Source organism: Neoarius graeffei, chromosome 6 (assembly GCF_027579695.1).
Source record: "Neoarius graeffei isolate fNeoGra1 chromosome 6, fNeoGra1.pri, whole genome shotgun sequence".
In the NCBI taxonomy this organism is placed as follows: Eukaryota; Metazoa; Chordata; class Actinopteri; order Siluriformes; family Ariidae; genus Neoarius; species Neoarius graeffei.
The window spans coordinates 19,633,048-19,655,137 of record NC_083574.1 but is presented as its reverse complement, the minus strand read 5'-3'; the positions used below and the strand labels follow the sequence as shown (position 1 = coordinate 19,655,137).

The following is a 22,090-nucleotide window of genomic DNA, read 5'->3' as shown; positions in this document are numbered from 1 at the left end:
ATAGGCTCCAGCTTGCCTGCGACCCTGTAGAACAGGATAAAGCGGCTAGAGATAATGAGATGAGATAATAATAAATGTTATTAAAATATAGGTTATACAAATTTAAGGCTTTCTTACAATTAATTGCTAATATAATTCTGAATTTATATACAATAATTTAATGAAATGCTGAAAGCTAGTATTTGCGTGCAGGGGCGCAGATACGTTTTTTGAACTGGGGGGGACAAAAAACTGGGGGGGGGGGCAAAGCTGCCAGCAAACCAACCCCAACCTCGATATGCCTGTCAAACTTCTTGTGGGTTACCATAGCAACCAAGCTCGAGCTCGCAACCTGTGCAGTCTGCGCAGCTCAACCAACCGAATATCAGTCTTTGTTTTGTTTTACGTGAGTTGTTGCAACTATGTATACACTGCCTTGCACCTCAATAAACCGAATGGTAATTAGTCTTTTGATTTTTCCGTGAGGTTTGCCTTATGCAAAGAAAGACAGCATAGACGTTTTTTCCTCCCTATAAGTGGGGGGGACCGAACGAGGTGAATTTAAATCTGGGTGGGACGAATCCCACCCGTCCCACCCTCTATCTGCGCCCGTGTTTGCGTGTATTTCTGACCCATTACAGAGCCCATTTGGTTGTTCACCGTTAAGGTGAAGTACCTCTGGTTGAATTCCAAATAACGCTCTAATCCCTTTAATGCCACAATCCATAACATGCGACATAATGCCCTCTGCACCCTACCTAGTGGACTACATAGTCTAATCGGAGAGTGTTTAGAATTTAACCAAAATGTTACGTTGTCAAGGAAGCGCGTCTGTGGTTGTCAGCCGTGTAGAGTTGTTTGCGGTTATTAAAGTGATTATTTAAAAGGTTTTATCGACATAATAAGCCGTATTTAAAATGTCCGAATTGGGAGAAAATCTTATTCTTGTGAAATAGGCTTAGGATATTCATGCTTTAAAAAAGAAGCTGAGGTATTTAGAAAGTTAAAGAGCTGAAGTTAGCACTTCAAACCTGACGGCTGTAAACAGTGGCACTTCAACAGGAAGTTAACGGAATGATCATTCATCTTCATCATCATCATCATCAGAAGCAGAATCACCAACTGTGTGTATCAACATACCCGGCCAATAAACATGATTCTCAGTCGGATTCTGAATCTCATTCATCATCATCATCATCATCATCGTGGCTGAAGCCAGAAATCTGAAGAAGCTCTAAAAAGCCTTTGTTCAGGATGCAGATGGTGAACAACACTCTTTTTTATTCGTATCCTTTTCCCTCTGTGAGCTCTGAGACGATCAAATGTACTATAACATTTCATTACAGCTTCTAGGGTCTTTCACTGACGTCACACGTTTTTGTTTATCACGCAGCGTCTGCCATATTGCCGGGCAATCAAAGAAACATAGCTGCAACAGTTAATAATGAAAATCGAGACGACTTCAGTCTCTCTGAAACGAGTAAAAATTTAGATTATAGCATCAGATCGTGTTACATCCAAAAGCTGAAACATGCAGGCATCACAGATCCATATAATTTACCCACAATCCACTTGAGAAGTGTTTGGCAAACCAGATACTGGGTTTGGGACACTACAACATCCTGAAATATTTAGTAAGATAAGGCTTTATTGTCATTGTAGTTATGCAATGAAACTTTATTTGGTAGCACTCAGAGATAAAATAAATAAAATAAAAATATAAATAAAATACAACATAAAGTGCAGGGAGGAAATGCAGTGTATGCAGATATTGCACAAATTGTAAGAGTTGTATTTACATTCCTGAGAGTAAAGTGATCAAGTAAGTTAAAAAAAAAAGTGTATTGTAAACAGATATTGCACAGATTGTAATAATTGTATTGATAGACCCCCATGTTAAAATGTCCAACTTTATCGTGTCTTGCAAAAGTATTCATCCCCCTTGGTATTTGTCCTGTTTTGTCGCATTACAAGCTGGAGTTAAAATGGATTTCTGGGGGGTTAGCACCATTTGATTTACATAACATGCCTACAACTTTAAAGTTGCAAATTGTTTTTTTATTGTGACACAAACAATAATTAAGATGTAAAAACAGAAATCCAGATATGCATAGGTATTCACCTTCCAAAGTCAGTACTTTGTAGAGCCACCTTTTGCTGCAATTACAGCTGCAAGTCTGTTGGGGTATGTCTCTATTAGCTTAGCACATCTAGCCACTGGGGGCGGCACGGTGGTGTAGTGATTAGCGCTGTCGCCTCACAGCAAGAAGGTCCTGGGTTCGAGCCCCGGGGCCGGCGAGGGCCTTTCTGTGTGGAGTTTGCATGTTCTCCCTGTGTCCGCGTGGGTTTCCTCCGGGTGCTCCGGTTTCCCCCACAGTCCAAAGACATGCAGGTTAGGTTAACTGGTGACTCTAAATTGACCGTAGGTGTGAATGTGAGTGTGAATGGTTGTCTGTGTCTATGTGTCAGCCCTGTGATGACCTGGCGACTTGTCCAGGGTGTACCCCGCCTTTCGCCCGTAGTCAGCTGGGATAGGCTCCAGCTTGCCTGCGACCCTGTAGAAGGATAAAGCGGCTAGAGATAATGCGATGAGAATGAGATGAGATCTAGCCACTGGGATGTTCGCCCATTCCTCAAGGCAAAACTGTTCCAACTACTTCAAGTTAGATGGGTTGCTGTATAGCAAAACAAATCCACAGTTACAATGACGTCACATGAAAGTCCTCCATAGAGGAGCCGTTTTTCCTCTTTGTTTGTTTGTTTGTTTGCTGAATTCATTTTCTGGTGATTACTGAACAATTCGGAAGCATTACATTAAATTAGTACAGTTCAAGGTTCAAACCTGAGTTCAGGTTACTTCAAATCTTGTCTGGGATCTCTGGTTTCATCCTACATCCCAAAAACATGCCAGGAGATGGATTGGTTACATTAAAATTGGATTTAGTTGTTAATGTGTGTGTGTGTGTCAAAGTCCTTCCCACGCCTTACAGTACCTGGTATTCCTAGGCAGTCTCCCACTCAAGTACTAACCAGGCCCAACCTGTATGTGGCGCATCGGGCGGCGCCGATCTCCGTTTCCATAGCCCTCGGCCTCTCGCCTATTACATAGCTAGGGTTACAGTGGGGGGCTAGTCCTCTGGTAACCACGAGAGTTTAACTCCCCATGCACATCTGTATTGCAGCGTGCCTTGCCAGATGGCGGTAGGTACCATTTTTATGATGGTCTTTGGTATGACCCGACCGTGAATAGAACTCACGATCTCCCGATCGAGAGGCGGACACACTGCCACTAGGCCACTAGTCGGTGTGTGTGTGTGTGTGTGTGTGTGTGTGTACATGATGTCTCTGTGTTAGCCCTGAGATAGATTGGTGACCTGCCCAGGGTGTACCCCACCTCTCTCCCGAAGTCAGCTGGGATTGACTTCAGCTTCCCTAGTGATCCTAACAGATAAGCGATATGGATAAAGGATGGATGGATGGATGGAATGCTATGAAATTGATCCCTTCCAGTAATTAAATGATATAGCATACATCCATATTTCTTACTTAATAAGCACACTTCCCTTGATTACTTTTTGAAAAATCTGTACCACATATGACTGTATGGAGTTGTTATAGAAATGGGTGTAGTCATTTATGTACGGGTGGACTGGGAACATAAATCAGCCTGGGAATTTGGCAAATGTGACAAAAGAAAGTGCATCCATTAGTATTACAGCATAGGGCTGTGTTAGATCCAGTATATAATGCCACATAAATAAAATAACCATAATCAACAACATTGACATTTTTTACAAATGCAAAGAAATTGAAACAACGCAAATGTGACATGCTCATTTTTTAATACGTCAATAATTTCTTTAATCTTTTCACTGACTGTTTTGTAAATACTTTGTCTGCTTCAAATTATCTTCATGCTCAAAACCCAGGAACGTGAATCATTTTTAGGCTGTGTGTGTATGTATTCAAAACAGTTGACTGTATGCTCCTTTAACTCCTCAGTCCATCAGAAAGATTAGAGCAGGTGTGGATGGAGAGGCTGATGATGACAAGCAGTGTCTGGTCCAGGAACAAAAGGCTTGTCGAGCTCGAGCCCGTCAATACTCCCTGGAAACAAACCGGCGTAGAAAGTGAGATTTTTGTTTCACTCAAGTGGTTTACTGCAGCTCATAATAGCTTATTGTTTTGCCTGCTTTACAGCCCATTCACCTTTTCAATTAAAGAGCAACTTTGATAGAATAACGTAAGAAAAATCTTATTCAAGAGAGTCTTATTTCTTATTTAAGCAAAAGTACTGTTTATTTACAGGCATACTTAATTTTTTTTTACTTAAAAAATTCCCATCCTGTCAAAACACATTGTATGCTTACCTATCTGAGACAAACACACTCCTCGTCTTGTTGCCTGGCAACATTTTGTGTTGTGTAATATCTGTCCCGTAATTTTTTTTTTTTTGCCATTACTTGTTTTTATAAAAATCTTTGTAAAGCATTGCTTGGTTTTAAAAAAAAAACACTATATCTATTATTAGCATGTTACTATTATTATATATGGAATAATTATTATTCAAAACAACCACATTCCCAGATTTATATACAGTGGTGCTTGAAAGTTTGCGAACCCTTTAGAATTTTCTAGATTTCTGCACAAATATGACCTGAAACATCATCAGATTTTCACACAAGTCCTAAAAGTAGATAAAGAGAAACCAGTTAAACAAATGAGACAAAAATATTATAGTTGCTCATTTATTTATTGTGGAAAATGATCCAATATTACATATCTGTGAGTGGCAAAAGTATGTGAACCTCTAGGATTAGCAGTTAATTTGAAGGTGAAATTAGAGTCAGGGGTTTTCAATCAATGGGATGAGAATCAGGTGTGAGTGGGCACCCTGTTTTTATTTAAAGAACAGGGATCTATCAAAGTCTGATCATCACAACACATGTTTGTGGAAGTGTATCATGGCACGAACAAAGGAGATTTCTGATGACCTCCGAAAAAACGTTGTTGATGCTCATCAGGCTGGAAAAGGTTACAAAACCATCTCTAAAGAGTTTGGACTCCACCAATCCACAGTCAGACAGATTGTGTTCAAATGGAGGAAATTCAAGACCATTTTTACCCTTCCCAGGAGTGGTCGACCAACAAAGATCACTCCAAGAGCAAGGCATGTAATAGTTGGCGAGGTCACAAAGGACCTCAGAGTAACTTCTAAGCAACTGAAGGCCTTTCTCACATTGGCTAATGTTAATGTTCATGAGTCCACCATCAGGAGAACACTGAACAACAATGGTGTGCATGGCAGGATTGCAGGGAGAAAGCCACTGCTCTCCAAAAAGAACATTGCTGCTCGTCTGCAGTTTGCTAAAGATCATGTGGACAAGCTAGAAGGCTATTGGAAAAATGTTTTGTGGACGGATGAGACCAAAATAGAACTTTTTGATTTAGATGAGAAGCGTTATGTTTGGAGAAAGGAAAACTGCATTCCAGCATAAGAACCTTATCCGATCTGTGAAACATGGTGGAGGTAGTATCATGGTTTGGGCCTGTTTTGCTGCATCTGGGCCAGGACGGCCTGTCATCATTGATGGAACAATGAATTCTGAATTATACCAGCAAATTCTAAAGGAAAATGTCAGGACATCTGTCCATGAACTGAATCTCAAGAGAAGGTGGTTCATGCAGCAAGACAACGACCCTAAGCAAACACGTCGTTCTACCAAAGAATGGTTAAAGAAGAATAAAGTTAATGTTCTGGAATGGCCAGGCCAAAGTCCTGACCTTAAAGTGCATATCCTGGACCAATTTTTTTTTTTATATGAAAGTATGTCCCTTTACACACTCATCCAGAAGGGTAATTTTGCACAAGGCCACCTGTCTACAGCAGAAAAAAATAAAATAACAAAACACATCTTGAAAAATCCCAAGGGAGTCTGGAGCCAGATTCGTGACGTCACCTGTGGAACCGCCAGCAGGCTGAGAGAGCTTGCATGGTTTCAATGCACAGCCTGTGTAGACCAAGTTTAGCAGCTAGTGATTTTGCATTGAAATATGGAATTGTCACCTGAGCGCAATGTTACCTCACCTTTGGATGAAGAATATAATGAGATGTCAGAATTATTTCTTATCCTGGCAACAGTCACCTTGTGAATTGTCGATTTTCTTGGTCTTTTTCTCAGCTCTGCTTGGTCCTCGGCTTCAAGGGCCTCAGTGGATGCGGCACTTCACCTTCTGTCAGGGGAGACGAACACAGCTGGCTTCTTTGGTGACGCTGACACAGATGAAGACGGTGTTGCTTTGGGCATTCTGACAGATGGAACTCCGTCTTTTTTCAGATCAAGTTGCCTCGCAAAGCCCATTTCCCACTGCAAATAGTTCTCAAAGTCATTGGGCCTTGTGAAGTGAGCACCGCAAATAATGCTGTAGTCTGTAGCATGTAGCCAATTTTTCCGGGTGCCTCGCACGAAGCGCTCCCATTTCTTTCTCAGTGTCCGGTCTTTTGGAAAACGATGAGTACTAATCCCATCAAGATTGGTGTTGCTACACCCTCCTACGATACATCTGTTAACCATTTTAATGATTACGTGATAATGCCGAAGAAATTTACAGAAAACCACCAGGTCATTTTCTCATAAACAAACCAGTGCTGACGTAGGATTCAGAAGGAGGCGTTCCACACGCGACGTCACGAAAATCAATATTTGCCGGGAAATCCAAATGCCAAGTTTTTTCAGAGGCAGATGACTTCACCTCAAATGGCTTGATTTCAACTGAATTTTTCTGGTATCGCGCAAGGTAAAAAAATTGCACAAAATGCAAAATGTGACAGATATTTGACCAAAGTTTAATATAAAATAGGAGAATTTCATTGATCTTGTTCCTGAATTTGCCCGTGATATGCACTTTAATCCAATCAAAATGTTGTGGAAAGACCTGAAGCAAGCAGTTCATGTGAGGAAACCCACCAATATCCCAGAGTTGAAGCTGTTCTGTACGGAGGAATGGGCTAAAATTCCTCCAAGCCGGTGTGCAGGACTGATCAACAGTTACCGCAGACGTTTAGTTGCTGCTGCACAAGGGGGTCACGTCAGATACTGAAAGCAAAGGTTCACATATTTTTGCCACTCAGAAATATGTAATCTCATTATCTCTAGCCACCTTATCCTGTTCTACAGGGTCGCAGGCAAGCTGGAGCCTATCCCAGCTGACTACGGGCGAAAGGCGGGGTACACCCTGGACAAGTCGCCAGGTCATCACAGGGCTGACACATAGACACAGACAACCATTCACGCTCACATTCACACCTACGGTCAATTTAGAGTCACCAGTTAACCTAACCTGCATGTCTTTGGACTGTGGGGGAAACCGGAGCACCCGGAGGAAACCCACACGGACACGGGGAGAACATGCAAACTCCGGACAGAAAGTCCCTCGCCGGCCACAGGGCTCGAACCCAGACCTTCTTGCTGTGAGGCGACAGCGCTAACCACTACACCACCATGCCACCCCAGAAATATGTAATATTGGATCATTTTCCTCAGTAAATAAATGACCAAGTATAATATTTTTGTCTCATTTGTTTAACTAGGTTCTCTTTATCTACTTTTAGGACTTGTGTGAAAATCTGATGATTTTCACAGGTCATATTTATGCAGAAATAGAGAAAATTCTAAAGGGTTCACAAACTTTCAAGCACCACTGTATTTATAATTGAATTAATTACAGATGGTTGTGAACTGAAAATAAGGCATTGCATTGGTTAACAAAATAAACAGAGCAGTGGAAGCTCTTATGGAAGTATTATCAGACAGTAGTCTGTTCTGTTGTTGCTGACCTGCAGCTAAGTCTCAGTTTCTTTCATATCAGCTTAGGTTACTGATCTGGGGTCTGGGCCTGTAAGAGAAACACACGTTCATGTCACAGACACCGTTATTCAACACTTTAGTTTTTGACTCTTCTAAAATCGATCCTGTAATCAGTAACAGTAAAGTCAATTAGATTAGATATCAGTAATTGGACTAGGTCGAGACAACAATCACTTAAGGATGAGATTGCGTGTGTGTGTGTGTGTGTGTGTGTGTGTGTGTGTGTGTGTGTGTGAGTGAAAATAATCAACAACAAGGTGGTGCAATCTGCAATCTGTGCCGGAGTCACAGTTACCAACCTTTTAAGTTGATTATTTTGCATTTTTCCAGCAGCAGTTTGTCCATGATTGCAATTGCGTAATAATTAAAGAACGCCACCATTTTTAAAATTCCATTCATAGTTACATTTAATGTTGTGGAATGTCTGAAAGAAGTTAGGTCCTGTTATAACTTAGTCAAGCTGGAAAGTCTGCACACCCCTTTCACCTCCATGTTTTCTTACGTTACAGACTTATTCTACAATAGATTGAGTTCATATTTTGTCACATAATTCTACACAAAATAGCCTATCATGACAAAGTGAAAGCAGGTTTCTAGACATTTGTGCTAATTTATTAAAATCAAAATGTAAAATATCATGTATACACAAGTGTGCACATCCTTTGATATGACACGCAAAAGTGAGCTGAGGTGATTTTGTTTCCACTGATACTGCTTGAGATGTTTCTACAACTTAATTGGAGTCCACCTGTGGTAAATTCAATTGATTGGACCTGATTGGGGATTGCCAAGACCTGCCTATATAAGGTCCCACAGTTGACAGTGCATGTCAGAGCAAACTCCAAGCCATGGGGTCAAAGGAATTATCTGCAGACCTCAGAAACAGGATTGAGTCAAGGCATAGATCTGGAGAAGGGTACAGAAAAATTGCTGCAGCTTTACAGGTCCCAAAGAGCACAGTGGTCACCATCATTTGTAAATGGAAGAAATTTGGAACCATCTTCCTAGACCTGGCCGCCTGACCAAACTGAGCAATCGGGGAAGACGAGCCTTGGCTAGGAAGGTGAGCAGGAACCCGGGGGTCACTCTGACAGAGCTCCAGCGTATCCTTGTGGAGATGGGAGAACCTTTCAGAAGATCAACCATCCAGGCAGCACTCCACAAATCAGGCCTTTATGGTAGAGTGGCCAGATGGAGGCCACTCCTTCGTAAAAGGCACATGACAGCCCAACTTGGAGTTTGCCAAAAGGCACCTAGAAGACTCTCAAACCATGAGAAACAAAATTCTCTGGTCTGATGAAACCAAAATTGAACTTTTTGGCCTGAATACCAAGCGTCAGATCTGGAGGAAACCAGGCACTGCTCATCACCTGGCTAATGCCATCCCTACAGTGAAGCATGGTGGTGGCAGCATCATGATGTGGGTATGTTTTTCAGGAACAGGGCAACTAGTCCTGATAGAGGGAAAGATGAATGCAGCTAAGTACACCGAGATCCTTGAAGAAAACCTGCTCCAGAGCGCTCTGGACCTCAAACTGGGGCGAAGGTTTACCTTCCAACATGACAACGACCTGAAGCACACAGCTAAGAGAACAAAGGAGTGGCTTCAGAGAAAGTCTGTGAATGTCCTTGAGTGGCCCAGCCAGAGCCCAGACCTGAATCCAATTGAACATCTGTGGAAGGAGCTGAAAATGGCTGTGTACCGATGCTCCCCATCCAACCTGATGGAGCTTGCAAGGATATGCCAAGAGGAATGGGCAAAAATGTCCAGAAACAAGTGTGCCAAGCTCATAGCTTCTTTCGCAAGACACCTTGAAGCTGTAATTGCTGCCAAAGGTGCATCAACCAAGTATTAGGCAAAAGGTGTGTACAGATATGTAACCCCTAAATAACCTATTTTGTCAATAAAATAAAATTGCATATTTTCTAAAAACCTGTTTTCACTTTATCATTATGGGCTATTTTGTGTTGAATTTTGTGACAAAAAATGAACTCAATCTATTGTAGAATTTTTTTTGCCACAGGGTATCCTGAATAAGCTGAGGTTCTTAATTTGATTCTTGAAGCAACAACATTTACCAGATTTCTTTCTGCAGATTGATATGCTTGGACATGGTCCTTCAGAGTTTATGATCAGAACTGTTAAAGCAATCGTCTGTTATTTAAAGCAGCAGTCTGCTATTAATTAGCAGTAACAGACTGTAGAATGCTGTAATTGACTAATCAGAGTTGAGTATTCAACAAAGCTGTGTAATAAATAAGGAATAACAAACTCCAGACCATGCAGTTCTACAAAAACTATGCACTCCAGGGTGGGGGGGGGGTGAGATGTGGCATTACATTACATAAATGGCATTTAGCAGATGCTCTTATCTAGAGAGATGTACAATGTACACAGAGTAGCCTGGGGAGCAGTTGGGTGGGTTAGGTGCCTTGGTCAAGGACATTTCAACCATTCCTGCTGGTCAAGGGAATTGAACTGGCAACCTTTGGGTCCTAAAGTTGCTTCTCTACCTATTAGCCCATGATGTGAAATGCATTATTTTATGTAGCTGCGTGGTCTGAAGTCTGTAATTCCATTTATACCACAGCAATTTGCCAACGATTACAATGTTTAATGTATTAATGAATGACATGTCACACATTTTAACAGTTTATTATTATATGTAATGTTGTGGAACGTCCAAGAGACAAGTTAGTTCCCGTTATCATTTGATATATCCACAATCAGGGGTTAAATTGGGCCGGGGCTGTCCGGGGCTGAGCCCCGGCACATAAGCTCAGAGCGGATGGCATATGATCACGCACACATCAAAAGCAACAAACCCTTTTCACGATTTTCAGTTCTGAATAATTAAATATCGTTTTATTAATCAATAAACCCATGACTTTTATGAGATAGATCATAGTTTTCCTGATAACAAGACGACCTGTCAAAGCTATTTAGAACAGAACTTGCGATCAGAGATTCTGGTTTCTGGAACACTGCGTGGGTTGCCAATTCCGCTTTTTATAAGCGACTTTGGGGTTTCTTTTTTTGTGAGCTCGCTTTAAAAAAAAATCAGAAGTCGTGGTTTGCGGGTTTTTGGGCTTGTGTTTCAGCGTTGTGACTTGTTTATAATTTTCTCCGTACACCGTCTCCCCTTTTACCTGCATACGTTCACTGTATTGTTAATATTGTTAGTGTTTTATTATTTATTGTTAATATTTAATTTAATGTTAATTTATTATTATTTATTGTTAATATTATTAGTGTAATTATTATTGTTATTATTATGTATTCAATTATTTATTTGGCATGTGGTGCTTTTTGTATTGTCTAGAACATACATAAGATGAGCATATTATAGCAGCAAAATAGAAGCACAATCATTTGAATGCAATGCTGCATTCAAATGATTGTGCTTCTATTTTGCTGCTATAATATGCTCATCTTATGTATGTTCTAGACAATACAAAAAGCACCACATGCCAAATAAATAATTGAATACATAATAATAACAATAATAATAAATGCTTCCAACGTTATAGTGTTGTTTGTATTTGGTTGCATTCACTGCATGAATATATTTGATTGACAATTTGACTGACAGTGTTTTGGCATATTTAACATTTATCCTCCAAAATAAATCAACTGTTTTGGTTTAAGATTGTGCAAGCCTTCAAATTTTCTCACTGAACATTTCTCCTTCACATTTTTCACCTGTAGGCATGTGACAAGATTTAACATGATATTGCTCAACCTACCTTTGTAAAGTCAGCTAACAACTTATTAAAATGCACCAGAATTCAGCAAATAACATGTATGATAATAAAAAACTTCTGGGGGAGGACCCCCAGACCCCCCACTAATCATTTCCTTCAAACCAATGTACAACAACCTGTACAATCTGTTACATTGGCCAACCAATCTACATTCAAACTGCCATAATGTGTAGGGGGGCACTACAAGACACACATAGGCCTATAACACACAGATAAGGTGTATATCTCTGTGCAATATGATATGGTTATCAAATTAGAGGGTTATTTTCCAAAAAGTATATTGGGGTAGGGCGGCGGGGGCAGGGATGAGGCAGAGCCCCCCCACATAACCAATCCCAATTTAACCCCTGTCCACAATAAAAAGTTGTCTCAATGTGGCGCATTTGCTGCATAAGTCTCTGTGTATGAGGTGTTGTTATAGACACAACAACATAGTAGAACGAGTGCATTAATATAAAGCTATCATGTTTCAGCCAGAAATGTTGTGCTGTTATGCGCAAAGAATGCACGCCTTCTAACCAATCAGATTCAAGAATTCAACCATGCCATGGTGTAACATCCCGTTAAAATAATTGGTGCAGATTTTCTAGTTTCACTTGGCTACATCGAGATAGCTTGAGTAGTAGGATGAAACAATCTTGCTGTCAGTGGAAATAAGTTTCCGCTCTTTCAGTAGCTATTTAAATGTCTGTCCCTTCCACATCCCCACCTCTCAGGGTGCTGGAGGACAAGAGAAGACAGCAGGACATTAAGGAGCAGAGGCTGAGGGAGAACATCCTCCAGCAGCGTAAGCAGAGACTACAGGAAGCTACAGAGCGTTTTCAGAGAGCTCACCTCCCTCCATCTCAGAGAAGACCAGGTCAGCCTCACTGTCTCCTCTGTCCAAATTTGTTTCTGATATGTTACCCATTCTAGTTTATTAAGGGAATGGATGTGAGCAATTCTATTCAAGCATGTACTATTCCATGGAAAAAAATTACGTACAGTGATGCTTGAAAGTTTGTGAACCCTTGAGAATTTTCTATACTTCTGCATAAATATGACGTAAAACATCATCAGATTTTCACACAAGTCCTAAATTAGATAAAGAGAACCCAGTTAAACAAATGAGACAAAAATATTATACTTGGTCATTTATTTATTGAGGAAAATGATCCAATATTACATATTTGTGAGTGGCAAAAGTATGTGAACCTCTAGGATTAGCAGTTAATTTGAAGGTGAAATGAGAGTCAGGTGTTTTCAATCAATGGGATGACAATCAGGTGTGAGTGGGCACCCTGTTTTTATTTAAAGAACAGGGATCTATCAAAGTCTGATCATCACAACACATGTTTGTGGAAGTGTATCATGGCACGAACAAAGGAGATTTCTGAGGACCTCAGAAAAAGCGTTGTTGATGCTCATCAGGCTGGAAAAGGTTACAAAACCATCTCTAAAGAGTTTGGACTCTACCAATCTGCAGTCAGACAGATTTGTACATATGGAGGAAATTCAAGACCATTGTTACCCTCCCCAGGAGTGGTCGACCAACAAAGATCACTCCAAGAGCAAGGCGTGTAATAGTCGGCGAGGTCACAAAAGACCCCAGGGTAACTTCTTTTTTTTTTAAAGATTTTTTTGGGGCTTTTTGCACCTTTATTGGATAAAACAGTGTAGAGACAGGAAATGAGCGGGAGAGAGAGACGGGGAGGGATCGGAAAATGACCTTGGGCCGGAATCGAACCCAGGTCCCTGGATTTATGGTATGGCGCCTTATCCACCTGAGCCACGACGCCCCCAAGTGATTTTGTTCCACTGCTTTTGTTCTGTTATTGCAGATATTTGTTTTCATTCCATATTTTCTGAAGATTTAACCTTTTCCAATGTATTCTCCATTGCTGTGCTCTGATTCCTCTCCAAACTAAGGACACGCCCACTGATGTCATCACAGTTCGTGCTGGAAAAACCAGCTATATTTTGGTTCCAGCTGGGAACCAACTTTTCAGATTCTGAGCTGATTTATTTTTGGTTGAAATACTCTGAATGGTTCTGGAACACGTTCCCTGTTGGACAAAGAGAAGGGTATGAGAGGAGTCTGCTATTTATGTGATTAGTTTATAAAAGTGCATTTAAATGCACTTTTGTCACAAATATTTACACATATATTGTGTTTCTGAAAATAAATAGGTTTAAAATAAAAAAAATAATCTATTGTACAACCCCAATTCCAAGAAAGTTGGGACGCTGTGTAAAACATAAACAGAATGTGAAGATTTGCAAATCATGGAAACCCTATATTTAATTGAAAATAGTACAAAGACAACATATCAAATGCTGAAACTGAGAAATTTTATTGTTTTTTGAAAAGTATATGCTCATTTTGGGGCGGCACGGTGGTGTAGTGGTTAGCGCTGTCGCCTCACAGCAAGAAGGTCCTGGGTTCGAGCCCCGGGGCCGGCGAGGGCCTTTCTGTGCGGAGTTTGCATGTTCTCCCCGTGTCCGCGTGGGTTTCCTCCGGGTGCTCCGGTTTCCCCCACAGTCCAAAGACATGCAGGTTAGGTTAACTGGTGACTCTAAATTGACCGTAGGTGTGAATGTGAGTGTGAATGGTTGTCTGTGTCTATGTGTCAGCCCTGTGATGACCTGGCGACTTGTCCAGGGTGTACCCCGCCTTTCGCCCGTAGTCAGCTGGGATAGGCTCCAGCTTGCCTGCGACCCTGTAGAACAGGATAAAGCGGCTAGAGATAATGAGATGAGATGAGATGCTCATTTTGAATTTGATGTCAGGAACACGTTTCAAAAAAGTTGGGACAGGGGCAACAAAAGACTGAAAAAGTTGTGTAATGCTAAAAAAAAAACCTAATTTGGTTAATTGGCAACAGGTCAGTAACATGATTGGGTATAAAAAGAGCATCCCAGAGAAGTGGAGTCTCTCAGAAGTAAAGATGGGGAGGGGTTCACCGCTCTGTGAAGACTGTGTGGGCAAACAGTACAACAATTTAAGAATAACATTCCTCAGTGTAAAACTGCAAAGAATTTGAGGATCACATCATCTATGGTCCATAATATCATTAAAAGATTCAGAGAATCTGGAGAAATCTCTGTATGCAAGAGACAAGGCTGAAAACTGACATTGGATGCCTGTGATCTTCAGGCCCCCAGGCGACATTGTATTAAAAGCAGACATGTGTCTGTAGTGGAAATCACTGTATGGGCTCAGGAACACTTCAGAAAACCATCGTCTGTGAAAACAGTTCATTACTGCATCCACAAATACAAGTTAAACCCAGATATAAACAATATCCAGAAACACCACCACCTTCTCTGGGCCTGAGCTCTTTTACGATGGACTGAGGCGAAGTGGAAAATTGTCCCGAGGTCTGACGAATCAAAAGTGGAAATTCTTTTTAGAAATCATGGACACCACGTCCTCCAGGCTAAAGAGGAGAGGGATCATCCAGCTTGTTATCAGTGTACAGTTCAAAAGCCAGCATTTGTGATGGTATGAGGGTGCATTAGTGCACATGACATGGGTAGCTTGTACATCTGGGAAGGCATCATTAATGCTGAATGATGTAGGTATACGTGTTTCAGAGCAATATACTGCCATCCAGACAAAATCTTTTTCAGGGAAGGCCTTTCTTCTTTCAGCAAGACAATGCCAAACCACTTTCTGCACATATTAAGACTGCATGGCTCCATAATAAGACAGTCTGGGTGCTAAACTGGTCTGCTGCAGTCCAGACCTGTCTCCCATTTAAAACATTTGCTACATTATGAAACCTAAAATAAGATAAAGGAGACCCCGAACTGTTGAGCAACTGAAATTGTATATCGGGCAAGAACGGGACAACGTTTCTCTTTCAAAACTACAGCAATTGGTCTCCTCAGTTCCCAAACGTTTACAGAGTGTTGTTAAAAGTAGAGGTGATGCAGCACAGTGGTAAACATGCTGTTAGGACTAGGACTGTTTTGGCCTCTAGAGGCCGCTGTTATTTCCTTTTCATGTCGTGTTTATTTTGGCCTCTAGAGGCCGCCACTGTTCCTGTGTTTTGTGTTTGTGTTAATTGCCTAATTATCTTCACCTGTGTCCTTAATTAGTTTGTCTATTTATACCCCTGAGTTCAGTCCTCTTGTCACGGAGTCTTTGTGCTGTTATGTTTATCTCCAGTTTCCTTTGTACTGTGTTTTTTGATCTTCTTAGCTTTTGAATTTTTGCACTTTGCTTTTCTTTTGGATTATACTCTTTGGGTTTTTTTTGTCTTTTGTTTTGCCCTGTATATAGTGTATATAGTTTAAATAAACCTTTTGATTCTTTTTCTACTTCCGCCTCACGCCTCTGCATTTGAGTCATCCCCCTGGTGGCCTAGTGGGGGTTTGCTGGATTATCACACCAACGAACCAGGTTCGAATCCCAGAAAGACTCCGTCATGACCGACTCAGCAGAGGCTGCTTCAACTGTCTACCCGGCCAACCTTCAGGGAATTATGGCAGCTTTGACACGCTTCGGAGCGACCATGGACGCTCATGGACGTACGCTCACCAGCCAACGTGAGGCCCTCGCTCGCCACGAGGAACTGCTTCAGCAAATTGGGAAAACCCTGGCACAGCTGACATCTCTGCCTGCATCTCCTGCTCCTGATCCAGTTCCTGCTCCTGATCCAGCTCCCACTCCTGCTCCAGTGCCTCCTGCAATGCTGCCTTCTTCACCTCGCGAACCCAGCCTTCCTGCACCACAGAGGTATGACGGCAAGCACAGTGAGTGCCGAGAGTTCCTTACCCAGTGTCAACTCACCTTTGAGCTTCAGCCTACCACCTACACTACGGATCGCCGCAAGATTGCCTTTGTGATCACCTTATTAGCTGGTAAGGCGCGAGCCTGGGCTACTGCTATCTGGCAAAGACAGGGACCTGAGTGCTTTGATTTCCAGCTGTTTTCTGAAGAGATGCTTCGGGTCTTCGATCAGGCAGACATCAGTACCGACGCAGCCCGAAAGCTCATGTCCATCCGGCAAGGAGGAAGCGTCGCAGATTACGCCATCTCGTTCCGAACACTCGCAGCAGTAAGTGGATGGAACGAGACTGCCCTGGTGTCAGCCTTCCACCATGGTCTGTCTGACCCCATCAAGGACGGTCTGGCCTCTATTGGATGCCCAAGTGACCTCGAAACCCTCATCTCACATGCTATTCGTCTGGACAACAGGATGAGAGAACGCCACCAAGCCTTGAGCCCCCCCAGCCTCCCTACCTCTACCTGGAGACCGTCTACCTCCTTCAGTGACTGTCCAGAACCCATGCAAGTGGGTCGTACTCGCCTCTCCGCATCTGAGAGGGAGCGCAGAAGGAGGGACAAGTGCTGCATCTACTGTGGCAAGCCTGGTCACTTCCGAGCATCATGTCCCGAACTCTTGGGAAAAGGACCGCCCCATCCAGCCGAGGGAGGGTTGTGACGGGGCCTACCCTCTCTCCCGGACTCCCTGGCCAAGGAATCTACATCCCGGTCTCCATCTCCTGGGGTGAGTCTGTCCACTCTTGTCAAGCTTTGATAGACTCAGGGGCAGCTGGGAACTTTATGGATATTCACTTCGCCCAAAGCATCAATATTCCGACTGCACCTCTTGAAGTCCCACTGTCTGTGTCTGCCCTCGATGGCCAAGCGTTAGGTGATGGAAGAGTCACCCAAGTTACTTCTCCAGTTTTCCTCCAGTCTCAAGGTCACAAAGAAGAAATATCCCTGCACCTGATTCCTTCACCTGAGTTCCCAGTTATTCTAGGCCTTCCTTGGCTTACTCGCCACAACCCTCGCATAGACTGGGTAACAAGCCAGGTTGTGGAATGGGGCCCTGCATGCCATGCCTCTTGTCTGCTCTCTAGCTCTCCTGTGTCTCCTGCCGAGCCCCCTGATCTCACCGAGTTATCTCAAGTTCCCACAGAGTACTGGGATCTCAAGGAGGTATTCAGCAAGAGCAGGGCCGCCGTTCTTCCTCCGCACCGGGCCTACGACTGTGCCATCGACTTGCTCCCTGGGACTACCCCTCCTCGTGGCAGACTGTTTTCACTCTCTCAGCCAGAACGCAAGGCCATGGAGGAATACCTCAAAGATGCCCTGGTCTCTGGGTTTATTCGACCCTCCACTTCACCTGCTGGAGCCGGCTTCTTCTTTGTCGGCAAGAAGGATGGGGGGCTCCGACCATGTATTGATTACAGGGGCCTGAATAAGATCACTGTGCGCAACCGATATCCCCTTCCGCTGATGTCCACAGCTTTCGACCTGCTCCAAGGCGCCACCATCTTCACCAAGTTGGACCTACGGAACGCATACCACCTCATCCGTATCCGACAGGGAGACGAGTGGAAGACTGCCTTTAACACCCCGTCTGGGCACTACGAATACCAGGTGATGCCCTTCGGACTCACCAACGCACCAGCTGTTTTTCAGGCCCTAATCAACGACGTCTTAAGGGACATAATTAACCTATACGTTTTTGTCTACCTCGACGACATCCTTATCTTTTCCAAGACCGTGCAGGAGCACCGCCACCATGTCCGCCAGGTTCTCCAGAGGCTGCTACAGAACAATCTGTTCGCCAAGGCCCAGAAATGCGAATTTCATGTTCCCGAGGTCTCCTTTCTGGGATTTATTGTACGGACAGGCCAACTCCAAATGGACCCTGCCAAGACCCTGGCCGTCCGGGATTGGCCTACTCCCAAGTCCGTTAAGGAGGTTCAGCGGTTCTTAGGATTCGCTAACTTCTACCGCAAGTTCATCAGGAACTTCAGTTCTGTGGCAGCACCCATGTCAGACCTCACCAAAGGGACAGGTGGATCTTATGGCTGGTCTCCTCAGGCAGAAAAGGCGTTCAAAGACCTCAAGGACCGCTTCTGCACGGCACCCATTCTGGTTCTCCCGGACACCTCCCAACCATTCATCGTGGAGGTGGACGCCTCGGACAGTGGTGTCGGCGCGGTGCTCTCTCAACGTTCGGAAGGAAAGCTGCACCCCTGCGCTTACTTCTCCCACCGCCTGAGTCCTGCTGAGTCCCGGTACGATGTGGGGGATCGAGAACTGCTAGCGGTCAAACTGGCCCTTGAGGAGTGGAGGCACTGGCTGGAGGGAGCACAACATCCATTCCTGGTTTGGACTGACCACAAGAACCTGGAGTACCTCCAGCAAGCCAAGAGACTGAACCCTCGACAGGCTAGGTGGGCCCTGTTTTTCAGTCGGTTTGACTTCACCCTCTCATACCGCCCCGGCTCCAAGAACACCAAACCTGACGCACTGTCCAGACTGTTCTCTGCCACTAACAGGGAGAATGAAGTCGGGCCTATTATCCCTGTGTCCCGGATTGTGGCCCCTGTCCACTGGGGTATTGAGGAGGCTGTCCGACGAGCCCAACGCCAGGACCCCGGTCCTGGGACGGGGCCACCAGGCCTCTTGTACGTCCCACATCAAGCCCGGGCCAAGGTTCTCCAGTGGGGTCACTCTTCCCCTCTCACCGCCCACCCGGGAGCTCGGAGGACCCTGGACTTCCTGAAAAGACGCTTCTGGTGGCCTAACATGGAGAAGGAAGTAAGGTCATTTGTCCTGTCCTGTGAGGTTTGCACCAGAACCAAGAACCCACGACAGCGTCCCCAGGGTCTCCTGCATCCTCTGACCATTCCCCGGCGTCCCTGGTCCCACGTGGCAGTCGACTTTATCACGGGTCTCCCTGAGTCACAAGGTAACACGGTCATTTTGGTCTTAGTTGACAGATTCTCCAAGGCCTGCCGCTTCATACCACTGTGCAAACTCCCCTCTGCTCTTGAAACTGCGAAACTTTTGTTTAATCATGTCTTCCGAGTCTTTGGTCTTCCACAGGACATCGTCTCAGACCGAGGGCCCCAGTTCTCCTCCCGAGTGTGGCACGGGTTCTGCAAGGTCATTGGAGCCACTGCCAGCCTCTCCTCTGGGTTTCACCCACAGTCCAATGGTCAGACGGAGAGGCTCAACCAGGACCTGGAAACCACCCTGCGAGGCCTGGCTATGGATAACCCGACATCGTGGAGCACCTGGCTGCCATGGGCGGAGTACGCCCACAACACCCTGCAGTCATCGGCCACCAAGCTGTCGCCATTCCAGTGCCAATTCGGGTTCCAGCCACCTCTGTTCCCGGACCAGGAGGAGGACGCGGGGGTGCCCTCGGTCAACCAATATGTGAGACGGTGTCGCAAGACCTGGAGCAAGGTCAGGAAGACCCTCATACAGACCTCCAGAACCAACCAGACTCAGGCCAACCGCCATAGAAGACCTGCACACGCTTTCCGCCCTGGGCAGCGTGTTTGGCTGTCCACTAAGGACCTTCCACTGCGGGTGGAGAACCGCAAGCTTGCTCCTCGCTACATTGGCCCCTTCAAGGTGGTGCGCAGGGTGAACCCTGTCTCCTACCGGCTCCAGTTGCCCCGGACTCTGAGGATCAACCCCACTTTCCATGTTTCCCTGTTACGGCCCGTACTGACGTCTACGTATGCCCCTGCCCATAGGAACCCCCCACCCCCCCGCATCTTCCAGGGGCAGACTGTGTTCACTGTGAATCGCCTGCTTGACTCCCGCCGGGTCCGCGGCGGGTTGCAATATCTGGTGGACTGGGAGGGCTATGGTCCTGAGGAGCGCTGCTGGGTTCCTGCTCGGGATGTCCTTGATAAAGAACTATGTCGGGACTTCCATTCGGCCCATCCGGATCGCCCTGGGAACGTCAGGAGACGCTCCTAGAGGGGGGGGTCCTGTTAGGACTAGGACTGTTTTGGCCTCTAGAGGCCGCTGTTATTTCCTTTTCATGTCGTGTTTATTTTGGCCTCTAGAGGCCGCCACTGTTCCTGTGTTTTGTGTTTGTGTTAATTGCCTAATTATCTTCACCTGTGTCCTTAATTAGTTTGTCTATTTATACCCCTGAGTTCAGTCCTCTTGTCACGGAGTCTTTGTGCTGTTATGTTTATCTCCAGTTTCCTTTGTACTGTGTTTTTTGATCTTCTTAGCTTTTGAATTTTTGCACTTTGCTTTTCTTTTGGATTATACTCTTTGGTTTTTTTTTGTCTTTTGTTTTGCCCTGTATATAGTGTATATAGTTTAAATAAACCTTTTGATTCTTTTTCTACTTCCGCCTCACGCCTCTGCATTTGAGTCATCCCCCTGGTGGCCTAGTGGGGGTTTGCTGGATTATCACACCAACGAACCAGGTTCGAATCCCAGCAAAACCCTAACACATGCCCCTGTCCCAACTTTATTGAAAAATGTTGCTGATATCAAATCCAAAATGAGCATACAGTTTTCAAAAAAATCAATAAAATTTCTCAGTTTGAACATTTGATATGCTGTCTTTGTACTATTTTCAATGAAATATCGGGTTTCCAGGATTTGCAAATTATAGCATTCTGTTTTTATTTACAGTTTACACAGCGTCCCAACTTTTTTTGTAAGTGGAGTTGTATTAATACTGTAACTTTTAATAAGTTATTACAAACTGACAAAGAAATTGCTCCTTTTTGAATAATATTTTCAAAAACTAGGTATCCTCAGACTGGGGAGTATATTAGTATACAATATTTCACAGTTTACAAAGATTTATGGTAAAAATCTTTTTTTTAAATGATTGAACATCCTATTATTATGTATACTGTAAGTATTGTGTGTGTATATATACTGTATGTTTATGGCAACTTTGCTATATAATACATTCAAGTCTCTCACTGCATTGCCCTAGAAATAAGGAGTAGAAAAATTTGTACTTCATAATTATATTTATGTATTATTAAGTAGAGTGGCGGCTACAATTATCGACACCTTAACGATCTTTTGGCCGTTGCAAAAGTAGAAAAGACTTTCAATATGTAAATTGTGCATGAATAATTACTCAAATTTCCACTGGAAAAAATGAGTTGATTCCCGATTATTTAGCGTATTAGATCACGTGACACCGTTCCAAAATGATCGACACCTTTGTCCACAGTTATCGACACTGTTCCACAATTATCAACATCCTGATCATTATTTATTTAAAAAAAAAAAATCCGTATGTGGTTTTAACAAAACATAGTTTTTATTTAAAATTTGTTTTACATAGACTTATATTTGGTACAAAATATCTTTTATATAAATATATCGATGTCGGTGCTTACATAAATGAGGAAGTAATTCTAATGTTTTTAAACAAATTAATTGATAATGTTTAACCTGTGTCAGAAAATCATTTTGTTCCACTTTCTACGCACTTTCTAAGTATTTTCGTAGATCACGTTTTGTTAATCATTCATTGTTGTTTGTATTAATTTCTAGTTTTATAGTTTACCAACAAATGTAAACAGGCAACTGACATTATAACCACATGAAGATCCAGGTCAAAGGTAGCATGTCATTCCTCGAGCCAAAACTTTACATTTTTACATCTAAAAATATAAAATGTCTACTGATATTGTAATATGTGGTAGATATTTACAACAAACTGCAAAAAATATATTTTATG

The 22,090-nt window shown here is 43.4% G+C and overlaps 1 protein-coding gene across 1 annotated transcript in view; it reads left to right on the top strand.

Moving 5' to 3' along the window:
• The first annotated feature begins 1,239 nt into the window (after positions 1–1,239).
• The window catches only part of cep126 (centrosomal protein 126), a 59,011-nt gene continuing 38,160 nt past the window's right edge, over positions 1,240–22,090 (top strand). The window contains exons 1-3 of the mRNA XM_060923403.1: positions 1,240–1,265; positions 3,990–4,109; positions 12,329–12,483. Coding sequence (XP_060779386.1) covers positions 1,240–1,265; positions 3,990–4,109; positions 12,329–12,483 — 301 coding nt within the window. The remainder of the gene's footprint in view (positions 1,266–3,989; positions 4,110–12,328; positions 12,484–22,090) is intronic.